General features: G+C 47.5%; 1 protein-coding gene across 1 annotated transcript in view; it reads left to right on the top strand.

Annotated features, from left to right (window-relative positions):
• Positions 1 to 25256, top strand: part of LOC142303259 (ankyrin repeat and KH domain-containing protein 1-like) — a 255586-nt gene that overhangs the window by 229667 nt on the left and 663 nt on the right. Inside the window, exons 30-32 of the mRNA XM_075344493.1 lie at positions 11893 to 12066; positions 12359 to 12601; positions 13425 to 13594. Coding sequence (XP_075200608.1) covers positions 11893 to 12066; positions 12359 to 12601; positions 13425 to 13594 — 587 coding nt within the window. The remainder of the gene's footprint in view (positions 1 to 11892; positions 12067 to 12358; positions 12602 to 13424; positions 13595 to 25256) is intronic.

Genomic DNA, 25256 nt, shown 5'->3' with positions numbered 1-25256 from the left:
CATATCTGCAGGTTAATATCGGTTGGGGACATGACAAATTCCTTTTAACTGCATACAGCTCTCAGGGGGAAAAAATGATGGCATCCCAAACTTTGATAGATGTTCACCCAGCTTTTTTTTACTTCTTGGCAAATAGAAGTCAGTGATCTGATAAAAAAAAAAATGTTTAGTCAGCAGGTAAACAGTTTGATTTTGTGAAATATACCACAAAGAATGCAAAAGTTTTAGATTTAGTAGTGTTTAATTAAAATTATTAAACTGCTTGGCTTCACCAGCTTGTGTCACTGTACGTAGCAGAATGAGGTAAGGGAATCACTGAGCTCTGACAGCAGGGTTATATATGCGTTATCTATATCAGGGGCGGACAAATCATTGGTGCTGCTGCACAGGAGCCTTAGGCTATGTGCCCACGCTACAGGATTTATCGCGGATTTGACGCGGATTTTGACGCGGATTTAGCGCGGATTTGCCGAAAATCTGCAGCACAGCTACTCCCCAGCCATTTCAATGGCATTTTGGAAATGCTGTGCCCATGCTGCGGATTTTTCCGCTGCGGATTTTGCCGCGGATTTTGATGCGGAACAAACTGCAGCATGTCAATTGTTTGGTGCAGTTTTGGTGCGGATTTTCTGTTTTGAATGGGGGAAAAAAAAAAAATGAAATCCGCATCAAAATCCGCGGTAAATCCGCGGCAAATCCGCGGGTGCGGATTTGCCGCGAAAGTTGCGGATTTTCAGGCAAAAAAATCCGCATGGACATTCTAGCGTGGGCACATAGCCTAAGAGTTAAGGGAGCCCATTTCTACCTCCAAAGCAGGGGGGACTTGCCCATTTTGATCAGTTATTGGACTGAAAGGGCTGATATTTTGTTCTAAGACTACTGCCCTTTTCTGTTTGTGTCCGCCAGTGATCTAGATTATAAACGTTCTCCGTAACTGATCAATGATTACAATATTTTGAACTTTTTTTTTTTTTTTTTTTTTTTTTATCATAAAGGTTTTTATTGAGTTTTCAGAAAAATACAAACTTCTCATACAACAACATCAAGAACAGGAGCATTGAGTAGCAAGAGGTGGAATAGCCTCGAGCCATTATCAGAATATCAATCTGGGACATTAAATACCCCTTACAACAACAACCTGACATAGGAGCAGGGAGGGAGGGGGGAAAGAGAGGGGGTGGGGGAAGCAGCTCTACAAGACATTCTTAGGCATAATCAATTTATTTATGGTGTAGGTGTCTGTATCTGGGGGAGGGCGGTTGCATAAAGGGAAGTGGCCCACGGGTGCCATTGTTTAAGTCTCACCGTTCTCTTCTCTAGGTTAGGGGCCAAGTTGGTTTCGTATAGCCAGTGTAGGTTGATCCTCTCAATTAGTTATCTTTTTGTAGGGGGGCTCACCGACCTCCACTTGTATGCCACACAGTACCTGCCAGCTATGAGAATGTGAGAAATGATGTTTTTTAAAAGATCCGGGATCCCATCTAAGCCAATGTGTAGCACCGCTAAGGTTGGGTTTGGAGAAAGGCGGAGACTAGTAAATATTTTGAACTTTGATGTGGTCATATATCGTCTTGGAAGCAATGCTAGGGAAACTAGATGCAAAGCCTCCATACACATTATGACCAATATCTACAGGTTCAGCTGACAATCTGTGTATGATGGCTCCCAACACAGGATATAAGGAACCAGCATGTTAGACTTTGGACTGGCGGTCCTTATCTCTGAGATCTGGCAATTGTTCTCTCATAGTGAACACAGGAGCGCTCGGCACAGCGATCAGTCCTCTATATGGAGAATTGAGTGACATAGCTGCCAGACAAATTGTTTGGCCGACATCTAGTGTGTATGGGGAGCTAACAAGCCCCGCCATCATACGAGCTCACTGATTCACTGTTCAACAATGTTCGGTAATGCAAAGAAAAAAAAAAAAATGCATTCAGTTAAGTAAAATAAAATAAAAAAAATATCCACTGAAGCGGTCTATATCCTTTAACCCTTTCCATCTGAGCCAGTTTTCATTTTTGCGCTATAATTTTTCTTCCTCCTTCGAAGAGCTTAGAACATTTTACTTTACAGTCAGCATAGCCGTATTGCGGTTGTTTTTTTGTGACGTGAGTTTTAGTTTTGAATAACGCTAATCATTTAACCATCCAACATACTGAAAAATACACTCAACACTATTTTCAAAACCAAGAAGGAAGTCGAGAAATCACAGGATCAATAGATATGTAAATGATTCTAAACAAAAAAAAAAAAAAAATTCAAAACCTCTTAATTTGTTCAGCATGGAGTACGAGCATCACCCGTCTTGGCTGCCATCTATGGGGTCATTAACCCCTTCACGACCAATGACGGCTCTATCAGTCATGGAGCATGTGACGTTAAGCCCCGCCCCCTGCCGCGGGCAGGATTCGGCGATCCGCACACATATCAGCTGTTGTTTAACAGCTGACATGTGTGCCTGCATGTTACGAGTGGAATCGCTTCCACTCGCAACATTTAACCTCTTACATCTCGCTGCCAAAGTCTGGCAGTGAGATGTATATGCGCGCAGCCATTACATTTACTTACCGCCGCCCTCACCGGAAGTCACGTGCGTGATCACGTGACTTTCGGTGGTTGCCATGGTAGCACAGGGTTATGTGATGACGCCTGTAGCTAACATGAGTCTTTTCCTCTCAATGCCGACATAGTGCCAGCACGGAGAGTAAAGCACCATATCTGTAGTTCTCAGCTCTGTAGCTGAGATCTGCAGATGGGGCAGAGCGATCGGATTGCTGATCGCTATAGCCCCCTAGGGGGACTAGTAAAATAAAAAGTTTTAAAAATTAAAAAAAAAAAACCTGAAAGTTCAAATCACCCCCATTTCGCCCCATTGAAAATTAAAGGGTTAAAAAATATACACATTTGGTATCTCCACGTTCAGAAATGCCCGATCTATCAAAATCTAAAATCAGTTAATCTGATCAGTAAACGGCGTAGCGGCAAAAAAATTCCAAACTCCAAAATTACGTTTTTTTGACGCCGCAAGTTTTGCGCAAAATGCAATAACAGGCAATCAAAACGTAGCATCTGCGCAAAAATGGTACTATTAGAAACGTCAGCTTGAGAAGCAAAAAATAAGCTATCACTGAGCTATAGATCCCGAAAAATGAGAACGCTATGGGTTTCGGAAAATGGCGCAAAACGTGCGTCACTTTTATTGGACAACCTTGTGAATTTTTTTAACCCCTTAGATACAAGTAAACCTACACATGTTTGGTGTCTACAAACTCGCACGGACCTCAGGCATCACAATGACACATCAGTTTTACCATATAGTGAATACGGTGAATAAAATATCCCAAAAACTATTGTGCGATCACACTTTTTTTGCAGTTTTTCCACACTTGGAATATTTTTGCTGTTTTCCAGTACACAATATGGTAAAACTTAGGGTATCATTTAAAAGTACAACTCGTCCTGCAAAAAACAAGCCCTCATATGGCAAGATTGATGGAAAAATAAAAAAGTTACGGCTCTCTGAAGGGGAGCAAAAAACAAAAATACAAAAACTGAAAAGGCTCTGGGGCTGAAGGGGTTAAAGATTAGTTTGAAGAATGTTCTGCCATGCTGAATGCACTTGGATATCCTCAAAATCCGCTGCTGAAAACTCCCTTTTTGATTACTGACCAATGCTGTCCAAAGTGTTCTCAATGGGAGACAAGTCCCGGAGATATTACAGGCCAATGTAGTGCGTTTATCTCACACAAGATGCTCACCGTATTACCAACATGTGACTTGTCCTTTTTGTTGAAAAACTGCTCCTGAGGCACCTTGAAGAAATGGGGCCGTACCACTGGTTCCCAACGCCAAATCAATGTACTGAGCTGTTAGCCAAACCTCTATAGTTTTCATTTCAGGCATATTAGGGTACATTATGACCCCACACACCAACTGAGAATGAAATATCAATCCACGAGGAGAAAAGAGCAGATTTCCCTGTAATATCTTACAACATACTTACCGGTCACCATCCTTTATTGTTTTTAGCTCTGTTCTGTTCCCACTCCTCCATCTTGTGACTGCAGCGCTGTCTTCCCGGCTTACGCTGCAGACCATTAGTTCCTTTTTTTAATGTAAGCCTATGTATCGTAGACTTGCATTGAGAAAGGGACTACTGGTCACACAGAAGCTGTAGTGAGCCGACTATATATCTGTATATCTGCAGCTCCAGGATTCAGGAGATAGTGTGGTGCTAGGAAAGGCCGGAGACTGCTCCCGGTAAGGTATGTTTAATGCTTGTACAGAATAAAAATCCCTGATATATCATGGATGGTGAAATTAAAATAAAAACCCACTGGCGGTACTTTGTCACAAATGCTGAATCCTGTTTCCGGCCATATTGTTGTTGGCCATGACGTCCTCCCTGCTCTACCTGTATACGTTACTTTAATAACCTTCCCATTTTATGAACACTAGCATTCAGTTTTACATACAGCTATCTGGAAACGGCTAACCTCTTTGACCACATCACTAGTGGATTTCCACAACTTTTTCAGTGCTGTTTTTTTTGGGGGGGATTCTGGTGGTTAGGCAGGCCCAGCAGTGTAGTTAGGTCCTTTTGGCTGTAGATTAATTAATATTTTTACATGTGACACACGGTTTTGTTTCATAATTGCAAAATGTTTCTAAAGATATTTTCCTCTACTCAATCTGAAAAATTTAAAGCCTTATTAGAACATTTTTTAACCATTCATTTGACAAAGTTAGAATTTTAAGCTATAAACATTGTTTTGTGCCAGATTTGTGATTTCTGTGTTAAAGGTTTAACCAACTTTTATTTTCCACGTTCAAATGATTTTTATTAGGTTTTGTAGTTAACAAATCTTGAAATCATGTGCTAGAAAATTTAAGGACATATAGATAGTAATATCAAGGTTAAGAAAATTCACATATTTTGACCCCCCAGTTTGTTAGTGTTGATACTTCAAGCAGTATATGTGGTTGGTCAAATCAATTGCTTATGAATTAACTTTTCTTCGGCGCTCCATTGGGAGACCCAGACGATTGGGTGTATAGCACTGCCTCCGGAGGCCACACAAAGCAATTACACTAAAAAGTGTAAGGCCCCTCCCCTTCTGGCTATACACCCCCAGTGGGATCACTGGCTCACCAGTTTTCTGCTTTGTGCGAAGGAGGTCAGACATCCACGCATAGCTCCACTGTTTGTAGTCAGCAGTAGCTGCTGGCTATATCGGATGGAAGAAAAGAGGGCCCATATAGGGCCCCCAGCATGCTCCCTTCTCACCCGCGGTGGTGCTTGTAAGGTTGAGGTACCTATTGCTGGTACAGAGGCTGGAGCCCACATGCTGTTTTCCTTCCACATCCCCTGGAGGGCTCTGTGGAAGTGGGATCTTGCCGGCCCCCAAGCCCTGAGGCCGGGCTCCATCCACAGACCCAGAGAACCTGCTGGATTTGGAGCATGAGTACAGTCAGGGACAAGGCCCTGCATCATTCAGGTACTCGGTGTCCCCGGCAGGCACGGACACTCTCAAGGCTTGCTGAGCGTTATAGTGCGCCGGGGACAGTAGCGCTGTGCGCTGGGGTTAGGTCACTGCAGCTTTGCTGAGTGACGTTACATGTTGGGAACTACTGCGCCGACCGCTCCTGGAGCGGCGGCGCAGCTGCGACTTGTGGTGCGCCGGGGACTTTGCGCCGACCGCGCTTTTACGGCGGCGGCGCTTCTAACTTTAGCCCCCGGCTTCTGCGGCCTAGCGCCGCTTCGTTCCCGCCCCCACCCTGTCAATCAGGGTAGGGGAGAGACGCTGCTCAATTGGCAGCGCCGAGGGCTGGAGCCTTATTTACATGCTCCAGCCCTCTCACTAGGCACAGTGGGAAGCAGGCTTCCCGCTCTTCGTCTGTATACGCCCAGGGCCCGCCCCCCCTCTCCACAAGGACGCCGGCAGCCATTACACATGCGGTCTGGCTGGGGAAAGGCAGCAGGCTCTGGGAGACCCAGACTAAAGGGATTTCGGCGACCACACACCCGCTCCTAAGCGGGCGGTAAGCAGCACTTTAGTGCTGGCCCCACTAGTGCCTCAGTGTTATATTAGTGTACTTTTTTCTTGGTACCATATATATATATAGTTGCACTGTAAGGTCGCTTCTTGGCTGGACACCCTGTACTGCTCTGAGGAGGCAGCAACATGTCATCCGCAAAACGCAAGGGTGCCAAGACAAAGGCTGTGTACACTGTTTGTACTGCATGTGGGGCTGATCTACCGGCAGGCTCCAATGACTCACATTGTGTGCAAGGTTCAGTCCCAGTGGCACTTCGTCAGCCAGAGCCTATGGTGGCAGTGGCCCAGGCAGAGACGCCTGTGAACCCTGCCCCGGTGACTGGGACAGACTTTGCAGTTTTTGCTAATAAAATGTCTGTGACTATGACAAAAATCCTGGAGACCTTGCAGTCCAGGCCAGTTACTCAGACCATGGACACTGCTGTGTCTATGCTCTCCGGTCCCCCTCAGTTGGAACTAATCCGTACTTCAAGGGGGTCTCAAGCATCACAGGCTGAAGTCTCTGACTCAGATGACAGTCCCAGGCAGCCTAAGCGAGCTCGCTGGGAAAGACCCTCGACGTCATCGCACTGCTCAGGGTCTCAGCGAGAAGAGTCTCTCTGTGATGAGACTGAGGACGGTGATCAGGATTCTAATCCTGAGGCCCCTCTCAATCTGGATGCCCCTGATGGTGACGCCATGGTTAATGACCTTATATCGGCAATTAATAGACTGTTGGATATTTCTCCCCCAGCTCCTTCAGCAGAGGAGGCAGCTGCACAGCAGGAGAAGTTCCATTTCCTGTATCCCAAGCGTAAATTAAGTGCTTTTTTGGACCACTCTGACTTCAGAGAATCGATCCAGAAACACGACGCTCATCCAGACAAGCGTTTCTCTAAACGTTCTAAGGATACCCGTTATCCTTTTCCCTCTGAGGTGGCCAAACGCTGGACCCAGTGTCCAAAGGTGGATCCCCCAATTTCCAAGCTTGCGGCTAGATCCATAGTCGCAGTAGAGGATGGCGCTTCACTTAAAGATGCCAACGACAGACAGATGGACCTTTGGTTGAAATCTGTCTATGAAGCTATCGGCGCGTCGTTTGCTCCAGCATTCGCGGCCGTGTGGGCACTCCAAGCTATTTCAGCTGGTTTAGCACAGGTGGATGCTATCATACATCCAGCAGTACCGCAGGTGGCGTCCCTAACTTCGCAAATGTCTGCGTTTGCGACCTATGCTATCAATGCTGTCCTAGAATCTACGAGCCGTACCGCTATGGCGTCCGCCAATTCTGTGGTTTTGCGCAGAGCCTTGTGGTTAAAGGACTGGAAACCAGATGCTGGTTCCAAAAAATGCTTAACCAGCTTGCCATTATCTAGAGACAGACTGTTTGGTGAGCCATTGGCTGAAATCATAAAACAGTCCAAGGGTAAGGACTCTTCCTTACCACAGCCCAGAGCAAGTAAACCTCAACAGAAAAAGTGGCAGTCGAGGTTTCGGTCCTTTCGAGGCTCGGGCAAGGCCCAATTCTCCTCGTCCAAAAGGACTCAGAAAGAACAAGGGAGCTCAGATTCCTGGCGGGCTCACTCACGCCCCAGGAAAGCAAATGGAGGAACCGCTTCCAAAGCGGCTACCTCATGACTTTCGGCCTCCTCCCTCCGCATCCTCGGTCGGTGGCAGGCTCTCCCGCTTTTGCGACATTTGGCTGTCACAGGTCAAAGACCGGTGGGTAACAGACATTTTGTCTCGCGGGTACAGAATCGAGTTCAGTTCTCGGCCTCCACTTCGGTTCTTCAGAACCTCCCCACACCCCAACCGGGCAGATGCCCTGCTGCAGGCGGTGGACTCTCTAAGAGCAGAAGGAGTCGTGATCCCTGTCCCCCCTCAGGAACGGGGGCGAGGATTTTACTCCAATCTCTTTGTGGTTCCAAAAAAGGACGGCTCCTTCCGTCCTGTTCTGGACCTAAAACTGCTCAACAAGCATGTGAACGCCAGGCGGTTCCGGATGGAATCCCTCCGCTCAGTCATTGCCTCAATGTCTCAAGGAGATTTCCTAGCATCAATAGACATCAAAGATGCTTATCTCCACGTGCCGATTGCTACAGAGCACCAACACTTTCTACGCTTCGTGATAGGAGACGACCATCTTCAGTTCGTAGCTCTGCCATTTGGTCTGGCGACAGCCCCTCGGGTGTTCACCAAGATCATGGCGGCAGTGGTAGCAGTCTTGCACTCACGGACACTCTGTGATCCCTTACTTGGACGGGACGGGAAGTCAACATCCCTGGACAGGAAAGTTTCCCTTTCCCAGACGGCCAGGGACTCTCTGCAGTGGTGGCTCCTTTCCACCTCATTATCACAGGGAAGATCCTTCCTACCACCGTCCTGGGCGGTGGTCACGACAGACGCGAGTCTGTCAGGGTGGGGAGCAGTGTTTCTCCACCACAGGGCTCAGGGTACGTGGACTCAGCAGGAGTCCACCCTTCAGATCAATGTTCTGGAAATCAGAGCAGTGTATCTTGCCCTACTAGCCTTCCAACAGTGGCTGGAAGGGAAGCAGATCCGAGTTCAATCGGACAACTCCACAGCGGTGGCATACATCAATCACCAAGGGGGGACACGCAGTCGGCAAGCCTTCCAGGAAGTCCGGCGGATTATGATGTGGGTGGAAGCCACGGCCTCCACCATATCCGCGGTTCACATCCCCGGCGTAGAAAACTGGGAAGCAGACTTCCTCAGTCGCCAGGGCATGGACGCAGGGGAATGGTCCCTTCACCCGGACGTGTTTCAGGAAATCTGTCGCCGATGGGGAAGGCCGGACGTCGACCTAATGGCGTCCCGGCACAACAACAAGGTCCCAACCTTCATGGCACGGTCTCGCGATCAAAGAGCTCTAGCAGCAGACGCCCTAGTGCAAGATTGGTCGCAGTTCCGGCTCCCTTATGTGTTTCCACCTCTGGCACTCTTGCCCAGAGTGCTACGCAAGATCAGATCCGACTGCAGCCGCGTCATACTCGTCGCTCCAGACTGGCCGAGGAGGGCGTGGTATCCGGATCTGTGGCATCTCACGGTCGGCCAACCGTGGGCACTACCAGACCGACCAGACTTACTGTCCCAAGGGCCTTTTTTCCATCGGAATTCTGCGGCCCTGAACCTGACTGTGTGGCCATTGAGTCCTGGATCCTAGCGTCTTCAGGCTTACCCCAAGGGGTCGTTGCCACCATGAGACAGGCTAGGAAGCCCACGTCTGCTAAGATCTACCACAGAACGTGGAGGATATTCTTATCCTGGTGCTCTGCTCAGGGAGTGTCTCCCTGGCCATTTGCATTGCCTACCTTTCTTTCTTTCCTGCAATCTGGGTTAGAAAAAGGTTTGTCGCTCGGCTCCCTTAAAGGACAAGTCTCGGCGCTATCCGTCTTTTTTCAGAAGCGTCTAGCACGACTTTCTAAGGTGCGCACGTTCCTACAGGGGGTTTGCCATATCGTTCCCCCGTACAAGCGGCCGTTAGATCCATGGGATCTGAACAGGGTACTAGTTGCCCTCCAGAAGTCGCCCTTCGAGCCTCTGAGGGAGGTTTCACTTTCTAGACTATCACAGAAAGTGGCTTTTCTGGTAGCGATCACATCTCTTCGGAGAGTGTCTGAGCTAGCAGCGCTGTCTTCCAAGGCTCCCTTCCTGGTCTTCCACCAGGACAAGGTAGTGCTGCGCCCCATTCAGGAGTTTCTCCCGAAGGTGGTATCCTCTTTTCATCTTAATCAGGATATCTCTTTGCCTTCATTTTGTCCTCATGCAGTTCATCGGTATGAGAAGGATTTACATTTGTTAGATCTGGTGAGAGCACTCAGAATCTACATTTCCCGCACGGCGCCCCTGCGCCGTTCGGATGCACTCTTTGTCCTTGTCGCTGGTAAGCGCAAAGGGTCGCAGGCTTCTAAGGCCACCCTGGCTCGATGGATCAAAGAACCAATTCTTGAAGCCTACCGTTCTGCTGGGCTTCCGGTTCCATCAGGGCTGAAGGCCCATTCTACCAGAGCCGTGGGTGCGTCCTGGGCATTGCGACACCAGGCTACGGCTCAACAGGTGTGCCAGGCAGCTACCTGGTCGAGTCTGCACACTTTCACCAAACATTATCAGGTGCATACCTATGCTTCGGCGGACGCCAGCCTAGGTAGAAGAGTCCTGCAGGCGGCAGTTGCCTCCCCGTAGGGGAGGGCTGTCCTCGCAGCTCTAACATGAGGTATTTCTTTACCCACCCAGGGACAGCTTTTGGACGTCCCAATCGTCTGGGTCTCCCAATGGAGCGCCGAAGAAGAAGGGAATTTTGTTACTTACCGTAAATTCCTTTTCTTCTAGCTCCTATTGGGAGACCCAGCACCCGCCCTGTTGTCCTTCGGGACTTTTGGTTGTTTTTCGGGTACACATGTTGTTCATGTTGAACGGTTTTCAGTTCTCCGACGTTACTTCGGAGTGAATTTGTTTAAACCAGTTATTGGCTTTCCTCCTTCTTGCTTTTGTACTAAAACTGGTGAGCCAGTGATCCCACTGGGGGTGTATAGCCAGAAGGGGAGGGGCCTTACACTTTTTAGTGTAATTGCTTTGTGTGGCCTCCGGAGGCAGTGCTATACACCCAATCGTCTGGGTCTCCCAATAGGAGCTAGAAGAAAAGGAATTTACGGTAAGTAACAAAATTCCCTTCTTTGCAAAACATAACTAAACAACAAATAAAATTACCAACTTCCTGACATGGATTCCGTAGACAGTCCAGCAAATTTGCGAGATCAAAAACATATAATTCTAGTGACTTTTAGATCAGGGAGATATCAAAGACTAGAGCTTCAAGCCTGGAATTATAAGTGAGCTTGTATTTCTCGAATATAGTTAGTGTTTCCTTAACGTCAGTTGGGCTATATAATTTGTCGGTGATTGGGCTCTAGCCATGGGTCCCATTTGGTGAGGTACTTTGTTTGAGTATTATTTTTTATGGCATAGTAGTGCTCTAAAGTTTTATGTGGAGTTAGTTTCTCCTTAGCTTCTTGAATATTAGGAGCTTTCTCACTTTTCCATTTGGATGCAATGAGATTAGTGGAAACTAGTAGAATATGTATTACTATGGGCCTAAAATGTTTAGGTATCGCTTCAATGTTTAAGAGAAGAAGAACTAGTTCTGGCGTTAGAGTTACATCTAGCTGTGTAATGGACCTTATAAGTGTGATTGAATGTCTCTCCAGAATGTCGTAATTTTTGGACACGACGAAAATGTGAGTTATATTGCCTGAATATCCACAGTTCCTCCAGCATTTGTTTGAGGTATCTGGGTTAATTAAATGCAATTTATGGGGTGTGTAATACCAGCGGGTTATTATCTTATAAATTGGTTTCTATAAGAGCAACGCAAGGTATATTTTTGTAGACTGTGGCCAATGACTTTTGAAATCTTTCTTCAAATTGATTTTCTGGGATTTTTAACTCTTTTTTTTCCACTTTTCCAAGTGTTTTAAGGAGATTTGTGTCTTCGTTATAAATTTGGTAGATATATTTGGTTTTCCAAGTGTTTTGATTATTTGGATTCTTTAAGAGCTGTGATGTTACTTGGAAGGTGGAGGGTGATGCTAAGTTTCATGAATATTTTTTTCTATTATCTTCCAAGTTTTCTTATTTGACTTTGTTAGTTTGAATTCTTTTGCTAAATCTTGGTAACTTTTTTTTTTTTCCCCAAATGTGGCGAGGGCATCATTTCTAGCATGGGTTGTATAAAAAAATTAATAATGATATTCATATACAGTATACTATAGTTATGAGCAATTTTCTCTGCTAGCGCTTTCTGTAAGTGTAAGCTTCTTATTTCTCTTTCCAGCATCCTTTGATTCTGACAATTCTTCATTGTCCATTTCGGCCCCATCAATGAACAGCTTGGAAACCAATCTCTATGCAAGTCAAACATTTTTGCAAGGACATAATGTTTGCTCCCGTAATTTTAGTAGACAACACTTTTCACCGCATCCTTGGACTAATTCGAATTCAAATCCATGTACGTATTTACTTATTACGGTAGCTACATGCTTTTTATTTATTGATTAGCCCATGAATTAGAGCCGGGCTGCTCGATTACAGCTAGTTATGGGTTTTTTGTTTGTTTTTTTTTTGTTGTGTTTTTTTAATTCAGAAATGCTTTTTTATTACATACATGGTAACAATCACACAGCCAAGCTGCCATGCTGCTCATTGTTTGGACAGCATGAATATGACATTTCACCTTAAGAGGTAGCTAATTATTGTAGACCATATCATCTAGCTACATTTCCGCATTGTCTATATTTCAGGTCCGTCTCTTGGCCCATCAGCCTTGTCTGGTTCTACTTCCCCACTGCCATCATCAACCGATCCTCAGTTGTCTGGCCCAATACAGCCAACAAATTTTACAAATGATCGCAAAATACCACCGCCTATTGGAACAGAGCGGCTAGCACGAATTCGACAGAGTGGCTCTTGTGCAGTTGGGAACACCTACTCTCCTTCTGTTGGACAAAATGGTATATGGTCATTTGGAGTGAACAATGAACCAGGTATGAATGGAGACAATTAGAACATTAAGTAAGTTCATAGGTTTCCAAAACTGCCAGTATTTAGCAAATGTTAAAAGCAAAAAAATTACCTCTTGTGTTTTTTGTTTAATTGATCAAGCTAAGATGGATAAGTGTTCCTCCCAGACTGTTTCCAAATGGCCAGAATGTGCCCACTGCAATGGTCAAGTGATAGTCAAGTTTTAGCACCGCTCATTGACTTTAAACAAGTGGTCCCTAATTATCAACTTGCAACAATTCTGGCTGAGAACTGTTTTGAAATGTTACAAAATTGTTGCACAACGCATAGCTGTGCAAACCTTTCTCGTGATTTTTTTTTTTTTTTTTTTTTTTTTTTTTTTTTTTTTTTACTGATTTTACCAGCTCCAGCAATATTTGGGGCTTAGCAGGAGGAGTGTGGTTGAGCGTGGCCAGAAATTTACTCCATTTTGGACCCTTAATCAGTCTTGATAAGTCTGTGCCTATGTCTACTGCAAGGTCTATAGGGGAAAGCATAACACGGAGATTGCTTGGTAACTCCTTTTTCATGGACTGGCTTCTCTGAATCTCTCTGCTCTAAGTGATGGCTCTAGTGTTCAGTCATGAGACCACATTTTGTTATCAGAAATCTAATTTACTATACTTTCACTTGTGCGGATTAACTTGTGTCTGAAGAGTTTGCTTTTTTTAATGTATTCATCTTGATGTAGGGAAGCGTATGATTTCTTTAGGAGCGATAGTCTGGTGTACAACTTTTAGCAGCATTTTGTGGAGGTGTAGAATCTTTAATGCCGGATTGCTGAAATTATTTTTTTTTTTAACATAGAAATGTTTTCTGGGTGGTCTCAGCCAGTAATGAATACACAAGTATTCCATCAACCTCAACTAGAAAACTCTGTGTTTCCACTGCACCAGTACATGGAAAGAGATGAATACGGAGTGTTACATCCTTCCACCGGGTTCCATCGACCAACGTCAAACACTGACTTTCCCAAAGTAAGTACTTTTTGTAAGTTTTCCCATGGGGACCCCAGTCGATTGAAAGAAGATGCCAAAATAAATAGTTAAAAATATCAATAAGGAACAGATACATAATCTAATATATAAAGCTGAGTGAATGTGTGCATGTCTGCTAAAGGAATCTGCACCGTCGCATTTACAATCACGAAATTTTGCACAGCCTCCCCATTTGACTCCGAGAACATCATGGACTATGTTTTGAGGGGAAATTTTAACCCTGCACTTTATTCGCCAAAAAACCTGCTTCCATTAAATTCTTAAGGTTAGCACAATGATAGATAAAGGGATTTTGTCAGCTGTTTTTTGCTATGTAAGCTGAAGACAGTATGCTGATAAAGTTAAAACTTAGAATTCAGGGATGCCAGTCTTGTAAAGGTCCAATCTGTTGTTAATTTGCTATGTTTGTATAACCAGCAGGACTTCTAATTTTTCGGACTACAATGTCACGTGCATGGCAGTCTGATACGCCCCCCGTGATTGACACCTCACTGTCAATGTGCAATCTCTGTTGAGAGCCTGATGTGGTCAGGACCACTCTCTCAGCTATGCTACATGGCCAAATCTAAAAAAAATCTGATGTGTCAGAACAGCTGCACCCAGTAATCTAAGTGACACATTGTTGGATTCAGGATCTCTTTGCATACATCATGCATCAGTATGGTCCAGAGTCATAAAGATTGGAGATGTCCATACCTGGTGAACTTGATGAGGGCTGTGTTTTAATGAAGCAGGAGAAGCAGGAAGGCGGACAAGTCTGAAAAAGCGGCATGCTGCTTGCCACAAATCTTAGTCCAGTTGAGTGACTGGAGTAAGTTTTGTGGCGTACGGAATACTATAGATGGTCTATAGATGACTATAGATGGTCATAAATTAAACGAGCTCTGGAGTTAAACCCCTCATCCAACCGCAGCTCCAACCATTTTGGCAGAGCTGGGGGAAAATGAGGTATGAACTCCAAAACTTGCAACGCCCGCATTCAGCAAAATATTGAGTAACTTTTCAAAGTGATTTACACCACAATTCTGGTGTAACAGCTTTGATGAATTGGGGCCTTATGCACAGAGTGATTTGATTCCTTTCCTGAAGAAGAATTTCCTGAAATTCGTAGAAATAAAATCACTCCTTTTTTTATTATACAAAAATATTTTTTTTGTATTTTTCCCTGTCATGAGCAGCGCAGTAATACCTCATTTTGCTCCTCCAGTCTACATTTAAAATTCCATTCAAGGGCGTGGCTGCGCATTCTTCTGAAGTTCTGGCTGCATTGTGGCTCTTAGCTCCATTGACTTTAATGAACATATCCCTCATGTTGAAATGGCCACAATTCAGAACATGTGGGATCATGTAATAGGGACCCCATATCCAGGTGTGATGCAAAGTAATCCAAAGGGGAGACCAAATGGAGCGGAGGCCTAAAATAAGGACTGAAACAGGCAAAGCGCCCTATGTGTCGCTGCTGAATGGCAGCTTCTTCAGGGGTAGATGGAGGTACGAAACCACCCAAGAGGCGTACGCTTAGGTCAGGTCATAATAGACTGAAAAAGTAATTACATGGCACTGGGAAGCAGCCCTGAGTATATGATCCTCATCAGACCTGGTGAATGAAACCGGAAGAGGCAATCCAGCACACAGACACACAGAACACCACAATGAGGGTTGCACATGCGGTTTAGATGAAAATCCATAATGATTAGGGCTGAGCGAATCCGGACTGTAATAGTCCGGATCCGCGCGGTTTCAGCGCTATATCTGTGCCGTACCCGGGCGCGGGATTCCGGGTGCACAATCCGGAATCGGCAATTATTAAAAATAAACAAAATCAGAAATAAATGAGTTTCATACTTACCGAGACTCTGTCATGGCGGCACACTGCTTCCGGGTCGTGCATTCACTTCCTGTACTGTGCACACAATAACACAGCTTTCCATGCTTTCCCCGCCCACCGGCAGTCCTCTCATCTGTGATTGGTTGCAGGCTGACGCGCCCCCCCCTCCTCCCCCACCTGTGACAGTCTCTGCCGCGGTCATCGCTTATTGCGGCTCAGTAAATGGCTATACTCAGAGCGGGCGGTCGTGCTCTATGGTTGCTCGCTCTGACATATAGCAGAGCTGGATGTGTCGCTGTGGGACATTGTGAGGATTACGCCGACGCTGGAGGGGTGTGTTGGGGATAATAAAGAGGTGAAGGAGGGAGAGTTTTGTACTTTATTTCAAATAAAGGATTTTTCTCTGTCTTGTTTATTTACATTCATTTACAGGTTTGTGATGCAGGTATCAGACGCCCGTGCGATCACAAACCTAGGGTTTAGTAGCAGCTGTATGCTGTTATTAACCCCTGCTATTACCTCGATTGCCAGCGCACCAGGGCAATCGAGAAGAGCAGATATCGCACTGGAATGGTCACATCTAACAGATGCGGCAATACCGGGCGGCTGCGAGCTGAGAATATACCAGCCCCCAGCCGCCATCTTGGCTGGATTTGAAAACTGGCGGGGGACCGCACGGCGGATTTTTTTTTTCTTTTTATTTAAATTAAAAAAAAAACGCATGCGAGGGACTCCCGCGAGTCTGACAGCACAGCACAGCCACACTCTTCTGACAGGAGTGTGCATGTGTTTCTAGGTACATGCACGCTCATGTTCAGAGAACGGTAGGCTAGAAAAAATTCCTGCCAGCAGTTGGAAATTTGGTGCTGAAATCTGGTGCAGACAATTTCAGCACCAAATGTGCACCTCCTAGCAAAAATCGCGGAAAAATAACCGCGGCAAAAATATGCGTCAAAACATTGTGGCTTTTCTTTGCCAGGAGGTGTAGATTGGATGCAGGAATATGGTGTAAAAATTTCAGCACCAAATTTGCATCTCTTGGCCCAAAAAAATAAATAAATTTTGGTACTGAAAGCTGGTGCAGAGGACTCCAGCACCAAATATGCACCTCCTAGCAAACAAAGCGGAAAAATAACTGCGGCAAAAAAATGCGTCAAAACACCGCATTTTTTTTTATTTTTTTGCCAGGTGGTGTACATTGGATGCAGGAATATGGTGTAAAAAATTCAGCACAAAATCTGCAGCTCTTGGCCAAAAAAACCCTGTGATTTTTCTGCTAGGAGATGCAGGTCTGTGAACTCAGTGACCTCCACTGGAGGTCAGGTTACCTGCGATCACAGATGGACCATGGGAACCTCCAGCTGTGACCGCAAATGACCTGAGTGACGTCAACGCTCAAGGCGCAGCTCATTCATTCTCTGGAGCTCACAGAGAGCGGTCGTGTTCTATGGCGGCCTCTCTCTGTGATATTCAGATGTAGCAGAGCTGAAGTGGCGTGGGACCTCCTGTGGATTACGTTGGAGCTGCAGGGTGTTTGGGGGTTAATAAAGAGGTGAAGGAGGGGTTGTTTGTATTTTATTCCAAATAAAGGATTTTTCTGTTTATTTACATTCATGTACAGGTTTGTGTGATGCAGGTATCTGATAGACGCCTGTGCCATCACAAACCTAGAATTTAGTAGCAGCTGTGCGCTGCCATTAACCCCTGCTATTACCCTGATTGGCACCGCATCATGCCTCTGGGAAGAGCCGGTATCGCACCTGGATTGTCACATCTTAATAGATGCGGCAATACCGGGCGGCTGCAGGCTGGAATACCAGCCCCCAGCCGGCGTTATCTTGGCTGAGGATGAAGATTAGGGGTAACCACACGTTGTTTGTTGTTTTTTTTTTTTTTTTTTTTTTTTTATGTAAATAAAAAAGACGCATGCGGTTTCACCGCAGTCACACATGCGAGGGACTCGCGCAGGTCTGCCATGGCATCACCCGGCAGCCTCGCACGTGTGACTGGATACACCGCACAGATACAGCCCGATGGCTGGGGCTGCAGCCGTGCGCTGTATCTGTGCTGCCGATTGTTTATTTTTTATCACCATGCTGACCGGCAGATACTTGCACTGCTTTCCCCGCCCACCGGCCATCCTGGCGCCTGTGATTGGTGCAAGTTAGCTGCCACGCTGCCACTCAGGGTGGGGGCGCGTCTAGCTGCAACCAATTACACGCGCCGGTGGGCGGGGAAAACAATGAATATTGAATTGTCGGCTTCGGAAGGTAACAGCGTGACCCGGAAGGAGTGTGCCGCCATGACAGCGCCTCGGTGAGTATGCCGCGCTCGCTCCTACCCCCCTATTCCCTGCACAAACTTTTCTTTGTCGCTCCTAATTGGGAGACCCAGACAATTGGGTGTATAGCTACTGCCTCCGGAGGCCACACAAAGCATTACACTTAAAAGTGTAAGGCCCCTCCCCTTCTGCCTATACACCCCCCGTGGGATCACGGGTTCCTCAGTTTTCAAGCTTTGTGCGAAGGAGGCTGACATCCACGCATAGCTCCACTGTTTAGTCAGCAGCAGCTGCTGACTATGTCGGATGGAAGAAAAGAGGGCCCATACTAGGGCCCCCAGCATGCTCCCTTCTCACCCCACTCTTTGTCGGCGGTGTTTGTTAAGGTTGAGGTACCCATTGCGGGTACGGAGGCTGGAGCCCACATGCTGCATCCTTCCCCATCCCCCTTAGGGCTCTGGGTGAAGTGGGATTTTACCGGTCTCCAGGCACTGAGACCGTGCTCCATCCACAGCCCCTGGGATCTGCTGGACATGGAGCTGAGTATCGTCAGGGACATGGCCCTGCTACATTAAGGTACTCTGTGTCCCCGTGCAAATCGCGCACACACACACCAGCATTGCTGGGTGTGTTAGTGCGCCCGGGACAATAGCGCTGTGCGCGTGTGCCACACTATCTTCAGCTAGCTGAAGGAGTTAATGGTTTGGAAACGGTCGCGCCGGCCGCTGCTGTCAGTTTTAACTGCGGCGCGGCTGGGACTTGTGGTTCGCCGGGGACTTCCGCGCTCGCCGTGCATATTTGACGGCCGCGCTTACTACTACAGTCCCCGGCTTTTTCCGGCCTAGTTCGTTTCGTTCCCGCCCCCAGGCCTGCCAGTCAGAGTGGGGGCGGGACGCTGTGCAGAACGTCAGCGCCGAGGGCTGGAGTTTACTTTACATACTCCAGCCCTCACACTGAACACAGTGAGACGCTGGTTTCCCGCTCTTCGTCTGAGGCACGCCCATGGTCCGCCCCTCTTCACTGAACGCCGGCAGCCATTCCTGACGTGCTGTTTGAGCTGGAGAAGGGGAGACAAGTTATGGGAGACCCAGGCACGGGATTCTAGCGACCACACACCCGCTTTCAGCGGGCGGTAAGCGACACCTCTGGTGCCTACCCCACTTGTGCTGCAGTGTTCATTTGTATTTTTATGCTATACATTGCACTGTACTGGCGCTGGTAATTCTTCACTATATACCCTCTTGGATTGCTCTGAGACAACAGCATGTCGTCCGCAAAACCAAGGGTGCCTAGGCACAGGCTTTCTATGCTGCCTGTACCGCATGTGGGGCTACTCTACCGGCAGGTTCCACTGACCCCCATTGTGTGCAGTGCTCAGCCCCTGTGGCACTTGTTCGGCCGGGGCCTCTGCTAGAGGTGACCCAGGGAGAACCACCTGTGAATACTGTCCAGGTGACGGGGACAGAGTTTGCAGCTTTGCTGATAGATTATCCGTGACTATGACTAAAATCCTAGAAACTTTGCAGTCTAGACCAGTAACGCAGACCATGGGCACGGTTGAATCACTGTCCCCTGGTCCCCCTCATTTGGAACAGCTCCGGGCTCCGGAGGTGTCCCATGCATTCCAGGGTGACTGCTCTGACACGGACGACAGTCCCAGACAGCCTAAGAGAGCTCGCTATGAGCGGCCCCCTACATCATATCACTGGTCAGGCTCTCGGCAGGAGGATTCTCTGTGTGATGAGCCGGAAATAGCTGATCAGGATTCTGATCCCGAGATACTCCTGATGGTGACGCCATAGTGAACAATCTTATCGCGTCCATCAATAAAATGTTGGATATTTCTCCCCCAGCTCCTCAAGTGGAGGAGTCAGCTTCACAGGAGAAATTCCATTTCAGATTTCCCAAGCGGAAATTAAGTATTTTTCTGGACGATTCTGTCTTTAGAGAGTCAGTCCAGAAACACCACGCTTATCCAGATAAGCGTTTCTCCAAACGGCTTAAGGATACACGTTATCCCTTTCCTCCTGATGTGGTCAAGAGCTGGACCCAGTGTCCCAAGGTGGATCCCCCTATCTCCAGGCTTGCGGCTAGATCCATATTTGCAGTGGAGGATGGGGCTGCACTTAAAGATGCCACTGACAGACAGATGGAGCTCTGGTTGAAATCCATCTATGAGGCTATCGGCGCGTCGTTTGCTCCTGCATTCGCAGCCGTATGGGCACTCCAAGCTATTTCAGCTGGTCTTGCACAGATTGACACGGTCACACGTATATCTGTTCCGCAGGTGGCATCCTTAACCTCTCAAATGTCTGCATTTGCGTCTTACGCGATTAATGCTGTCCTGGACTCTACGAGCCGTACGGCAGTGGCTTCTGCTAACTCCGTGGTTTTACGCAGAGCCTTGTGGTTAAGGGAATGGAAAGCAGATTCTGCTTCCAAAAAATGTTTAACCAGTTTGCCATTTTCTGGTGACCGGCTGTTTGGTGAGCGCTTGGATGAAATCATAAAACAGTCCAAGGGTAAGGATTCATCCTTACCTCAGCCCAGACAAGACAAACCCCAACAGAGGATGGGACAGTCGGGGTTTCGGTCCTTTCGAGGTTCGGGCAGGTCCCAATTATCCTCGTCCAAAAGGACTCAAAAGGATCAGAGGAGTTCAGATTCTTGGCGGGCTCAGTCACGCCCAAAAAAGACAGCCGGAAGACCCGCTACCAAGGCGGCTTCCTCATGACTTCCGGTCTCCTCCCTCCGCATCCTCGGTCGGTGGCAGGCTCTCCCGCTTTGGCGACATTTGGCTGCCACAGGTCCAAGACCGTTGGGTGCGAGACATTCTGTCTCACGGGTACAGGATAGAGTTCAGTTCTCGTCCTCCACCTCGATTCTTCAGAACGTCTCCGCCTCCCGACCGAGCCGATGCTCTCCTGCAGGCGGTGTGCACTCTAAAGGCGGAAGGAGTGGTGATCCCTGTTCCTCTTCAAGAGCAAGGTCACGGTTTTTACTCCAATTTGTTTGTGGTACCAAAAAAGGACGGGTCTTTCCGTCCCGTTCGGGACCTAATGCTTCTCAACAACCACGTGGGAACCAGACGGTTCCGGATGGAATCCCTCCGATCCGTCATCGCCGCAATGTCTCAAGGAGATTTCCTAGCATCGATAGACAGCAAGGATGCTTATCTCCACGTACCGATTGCTCCAGAGCATCAGCGTTTTCTACGCTTCGTTATAGGAGACGAACACCTTCAGTTCGTAGCCCTGCCTTTTGGTCTGGCGACAGCCCCACGGGTCTTCACCAAAGTCATGGCAGCTGTAGTTGCAGTCCTACACTCTCAGGGACACTCCGTGATCCCTTACTTAGACGATCTGCTGGTCGAGGCGCCTTCTCAAGAGGCATGCCAACACAGCCTGAACGTGGCGCTGGAGACCCTCCAGGGTTTCGGGGGGATCATCAACTTTTCCAAGTCGAATCTAACCCCGACCCAGTCGATAACATATCTTGGCATGGGGTTTCATACTCTCTCAGCGGTAGTGAAGCTTCCGCTTGTCAAATAGCGTTCATTGCAGACAGGGGTGCAATCTCTCCTTTACGGTCAGTCACACCCCTTGAGACGCCTCATGCACTTCCTAGGGAAGATGGTGGCAGCAATAGGGGCACTCCCTTCGCGCAGTTTCATCTGCGTCCACTACAATGGGACATTCTCCGCCAATGGGACGGGAGGTCGAGGTCCCTCGACAGCAACGTCTCTCTCTCTCAGGCGGCCAAGGATTCTCTTCGATGGTGGCTGCTTCCCACCTCATTGTCGAAAGGGAAATCCTTCCTACCCCCCTCCTGGGCGGTAGTGACGACAGATGCGAATCTGTCAGGGTGGGGAGCAGTCTTTCTCCACCACAGGGCTCAAGGTATGTGGACTCAGCAAGAGTCCACTCTTCAGATCAACGTTCTGGAGATCAGAGCACTGTATCTTGCTCTACAAGCCTTCCAGCAGTGGCTGGAAGGCAAGCAGATCCGTATTCAGTCGAACAACTCCACAGCGGTGGCATACATCAACCACCAAGGAGGAATTCGCAGTCTGCAAGCCTTCCAGGAAGTCCGGCGGATTCTGACGTGGTGGAAGACACGGCTTCCACCATATCCGCAGTTCACATCCCAGGCGTGGATAACTGGGAAGCAGACTTCCTCAGTCGCCAGGGTATGGACGCAGGGGAATGGTCTCTTCACCCGGACGTGTTTCAAGAGATCTGTCGCCGCTGGGGGATGCCGGACGTCCACCTAATGGCGTCTCGGCACAACAACAAGGTCCCAGTTTTCATGGCATGGTCTCACGATCACCGAGCTCTGGCGGCAGACGCCTTAGTTCAAGATTGGTCGCAGTTCCGGCTTCCTTATGTGTTTCCACCTCTGACTCTGTTGCCCAGAGTGCTGCGCAAGATCAGGTCCGACTGCCGCCGCGCCATCCTCGTCGCACCAGACTGGCCAAGGAGGTCGTGGTACCCGGATCTGTGGCACCTCGCGGTAGGCCAACCGTGGGCACTACCAGACCGACCAGACTTGCTATCTCAAGGGCCATTTTTCCATCAGAATTCTGCGGCCCTGAACCTGACTGTGTGGCCATTGAGTCCTGGATCCTAGCGGGTTCAGGATTGTCTCAAGAGGTCATTGCCACCATGAGACAGGCCAGAAAACCTACCTCCACCAAGATATACCACAGGACGTGGAAAATATTCTTGTCTTGGTGCTCTGCTCAGGGAGTCTCTCCCTGGCCATTTAGTTTGCCTACTTTTCTTTCCTTCCTGCAATCCGGGTTGGAAAAAGGTTTGTCGCTCAGCTCCCTCAAGGGGCAAGTCTCAGCGCTATCTGTATTTTTTCAGAAGCGCCTAGCACGACTTCCTCAGGGACGCACGTTCCTGCAAGGGGTCTGTCATATCGTCCCTCCTTACAAGCGGCCGTTAGAGCCCTGGGATCGGAACAGGGTTCTAATTGTTCTTCAGAAGCCGCCTTTCGAGCCTATGAGGGATGTTTCCCTTTCTCGCCTTTCACAGAAAGTGGCCTTTCTAGTAGCGGTCACGTCTCTCCGGAGAGTGTCCGAGCTAGCAGCGCTGTCATGCAAATCTCCCTTCCTGGTGATTCACCAGGACAAGGTGGTCTTGCGACCTATTCCGGAGTTTCTCCCTAAGGTGGTATCCCCGTTTCATCTTAATCAGGATATCTCCTTGCCTTCCTTGTGCCCTCATCCAGTTCATCAATGTGAAAAGGATTTGCATTGTTGGATCTCGTGAGAGCGCTCAGAATCTACATTTCCCGCACGGCGCCCCTGCACCGCTCGGATGCACTCTTTGTCCTTGTCGCTGGTCAGCGCAAAGGGTCGCAAGCTTCCAAATCCACCCTAGCTCGGTGGATCAAGGAACCAATTCTTGAAGCCTACCGTTCTGCTCGGCTTCCGGTTCCCTCAGGGCTGAAGGCCCATTCTACCAGAGCCGTGGGTGCGTCCTAGGCATTACGACACCAGGCTACGGCTCAGCAGGTGTGCCAGGCGACTACCTGGTCGAGTCTGCACACTTTTACCAAACACTATCAAGTGCATACCTACGCTTCGGCGGACGCCAGCCTAGGTAGACAAGTCCTTCAGGCGGCGACGGCCCACCTGTAGGGTAGGGCTGTTTTTACGGTCCTATCACGAGGGGTTATTATACCCACCCAGGGACTGCTTTTGGACGTCCCAATTGTCTGGGTCTCCCAATTAGGAGCGACAAAGAAGAAGGGAATTTTGTTTACTTACCGTAAATTCCTTTTCTTCTAGCTCCAATTGGGAGACCCAGCACCCGCCCTGTTTGCTTAGGGATTTTTGTTGGTTCGGGTACACATGTTGTTCATGTTGACTGGTTTCGGTTCTCCGATGTTCCTTCGGATTGAATTTGTTCTTAAACCGGTTATTGGCTTTCCTCCTTCTTGCTTTGGCACTAAAACTGAGGAACCCGTGATCCCACGGTGGGTGTATAGGCAGAAGGGGAGGGGCCTTACACTTTTAAGTGTAATGCTTTGTGTGGCCTCCGGAGGCAGTAGCTATACACCCAATTGTCTGGGTCTCCCAATTGGAGCTAGAAGAAAAGGAATTTACGGTAAGTAAACAAAATTCCCTTCTTTTAACCTCCGGATCCTGGTCCCCATTGTTATATGGGCACCGGATTCCGGAGCGGATCAGACTTTTTAAAATCTGGCAGTGATCCGCCGGTACCAGATTATTGGCTGTTCTCTAATAATGATGACTACTGTGCCTGTGAAGGACTTGTATTGGTGAAAATACACCTAACCTATTGTTAGAAATTACACCGCATGTGAGCTTGCCGAAGCAGTGTGTTGGTAGTCACACAAAACATACAAGCTCCATAAGAATCTGCGCAATGTAGGTGGTTACGCCTGTGCTGACAGCTAGATAATCTCAAAGGGTGCCCACTAAGGCTTCTCAGAATTAAAGCCAACCCGCATAGGTGGAGTAAAAACCAGGAAAATACAACGCATGTCCATAGTGTGCAGACAACATAAAGCTAAATTGATCACTGCAAAGGAATTAAGAATATACCCAAAAAACCCTCAGAAAACCGCATAAATAAAATTGACAGAATATAGCTGCACATGAGATGACCAAAATAGGTTGTAAAGCCCAAAGGTGGGAAAGTGTCTTTTAGAATATTATGCTGAACAAAGTAGAAAGGCAGAGCTGGCTGTTAGTGCCAGTGTGTGGTTATAGCAGCAGCTTGCTATGTACGGAGCGATGACTAAAGCTGTGACTGCCACACCTCTGACTGAAAGCCGGCAGATGGTGGTTAGAATAGACATAACATGGCATGTATGAATGCGTAAGAAGGTAAATCACCCTTTAATTATGCTAAGTTCATAAAATAAAGCTACATACTGCTACTTTGTCCACAGTGTTTGGCTACTATTTTAACAATGCAACATATTTTAAACATTTACGAAGTTAACCCCTAAGGCAGACTAGTTTTCAGTTTAGCCCCTTCCCGAGCGTGCTTTAAGTACATCACACATCACGAAGGTGTTAAGTCCATGCAGACTCCCTATTTGAAAATTCTCTAATTTCCATTTTTTTATGCTGACAAGATGGAAACTAGCAACATTTAGGTTTTGTCTCTTAAAGGCGTTGTCCTTTTTACCCATTAGCTGCATAACATTAGAACACTTTTTAACCTACAGATTAACCCCATATTTGTAGGTTTAGTGTTTAAGGATATTACTGGTTCCCATTTAAAGAAATTATCTTCTATAATATGGTCCTGCTCAAAGAAAACATCTATTCCTTATATCCACTTTTCTGAGATTTTTGTTGTTGTCACAGTGTGTGACAAGTATGGACATTTGATCATTTTACTCCTTATACGCATCCCTGTGGGGTTGGAGAATTGTATTCCCCACTAATAGTTTCCGACACAGGGAGGTTTCTACATTGCATGTAGAGGTATCCTCACATGGTGCAGAGAATTGCTTATTTCCGATTATTGTAAAATAAGAATGTGTAA

The sequence above is a fragment of the Anomaloglossus baeobatrachus genome, chromosome 4 (assembly GCF_048569485.1).
Source record: "Anomaloglossus baeobatrachus isolate aAnoBae1 chromosome 4, aAnoBae1.hap1, whole genome shotgun sequence".
NCBI classification, from domain to species: domain Eukaryota; kingdom Metazoa; phylum Chordata; class Amphibia; order Anura; family Aromobatidae; genus Anomaloglossus; species Anomaloglossus baeobatrachus.
Note: the sequence above shows the minus strand (reverse complement) of the source record. Positions and strands in the feature narration are given on the sequence as shown.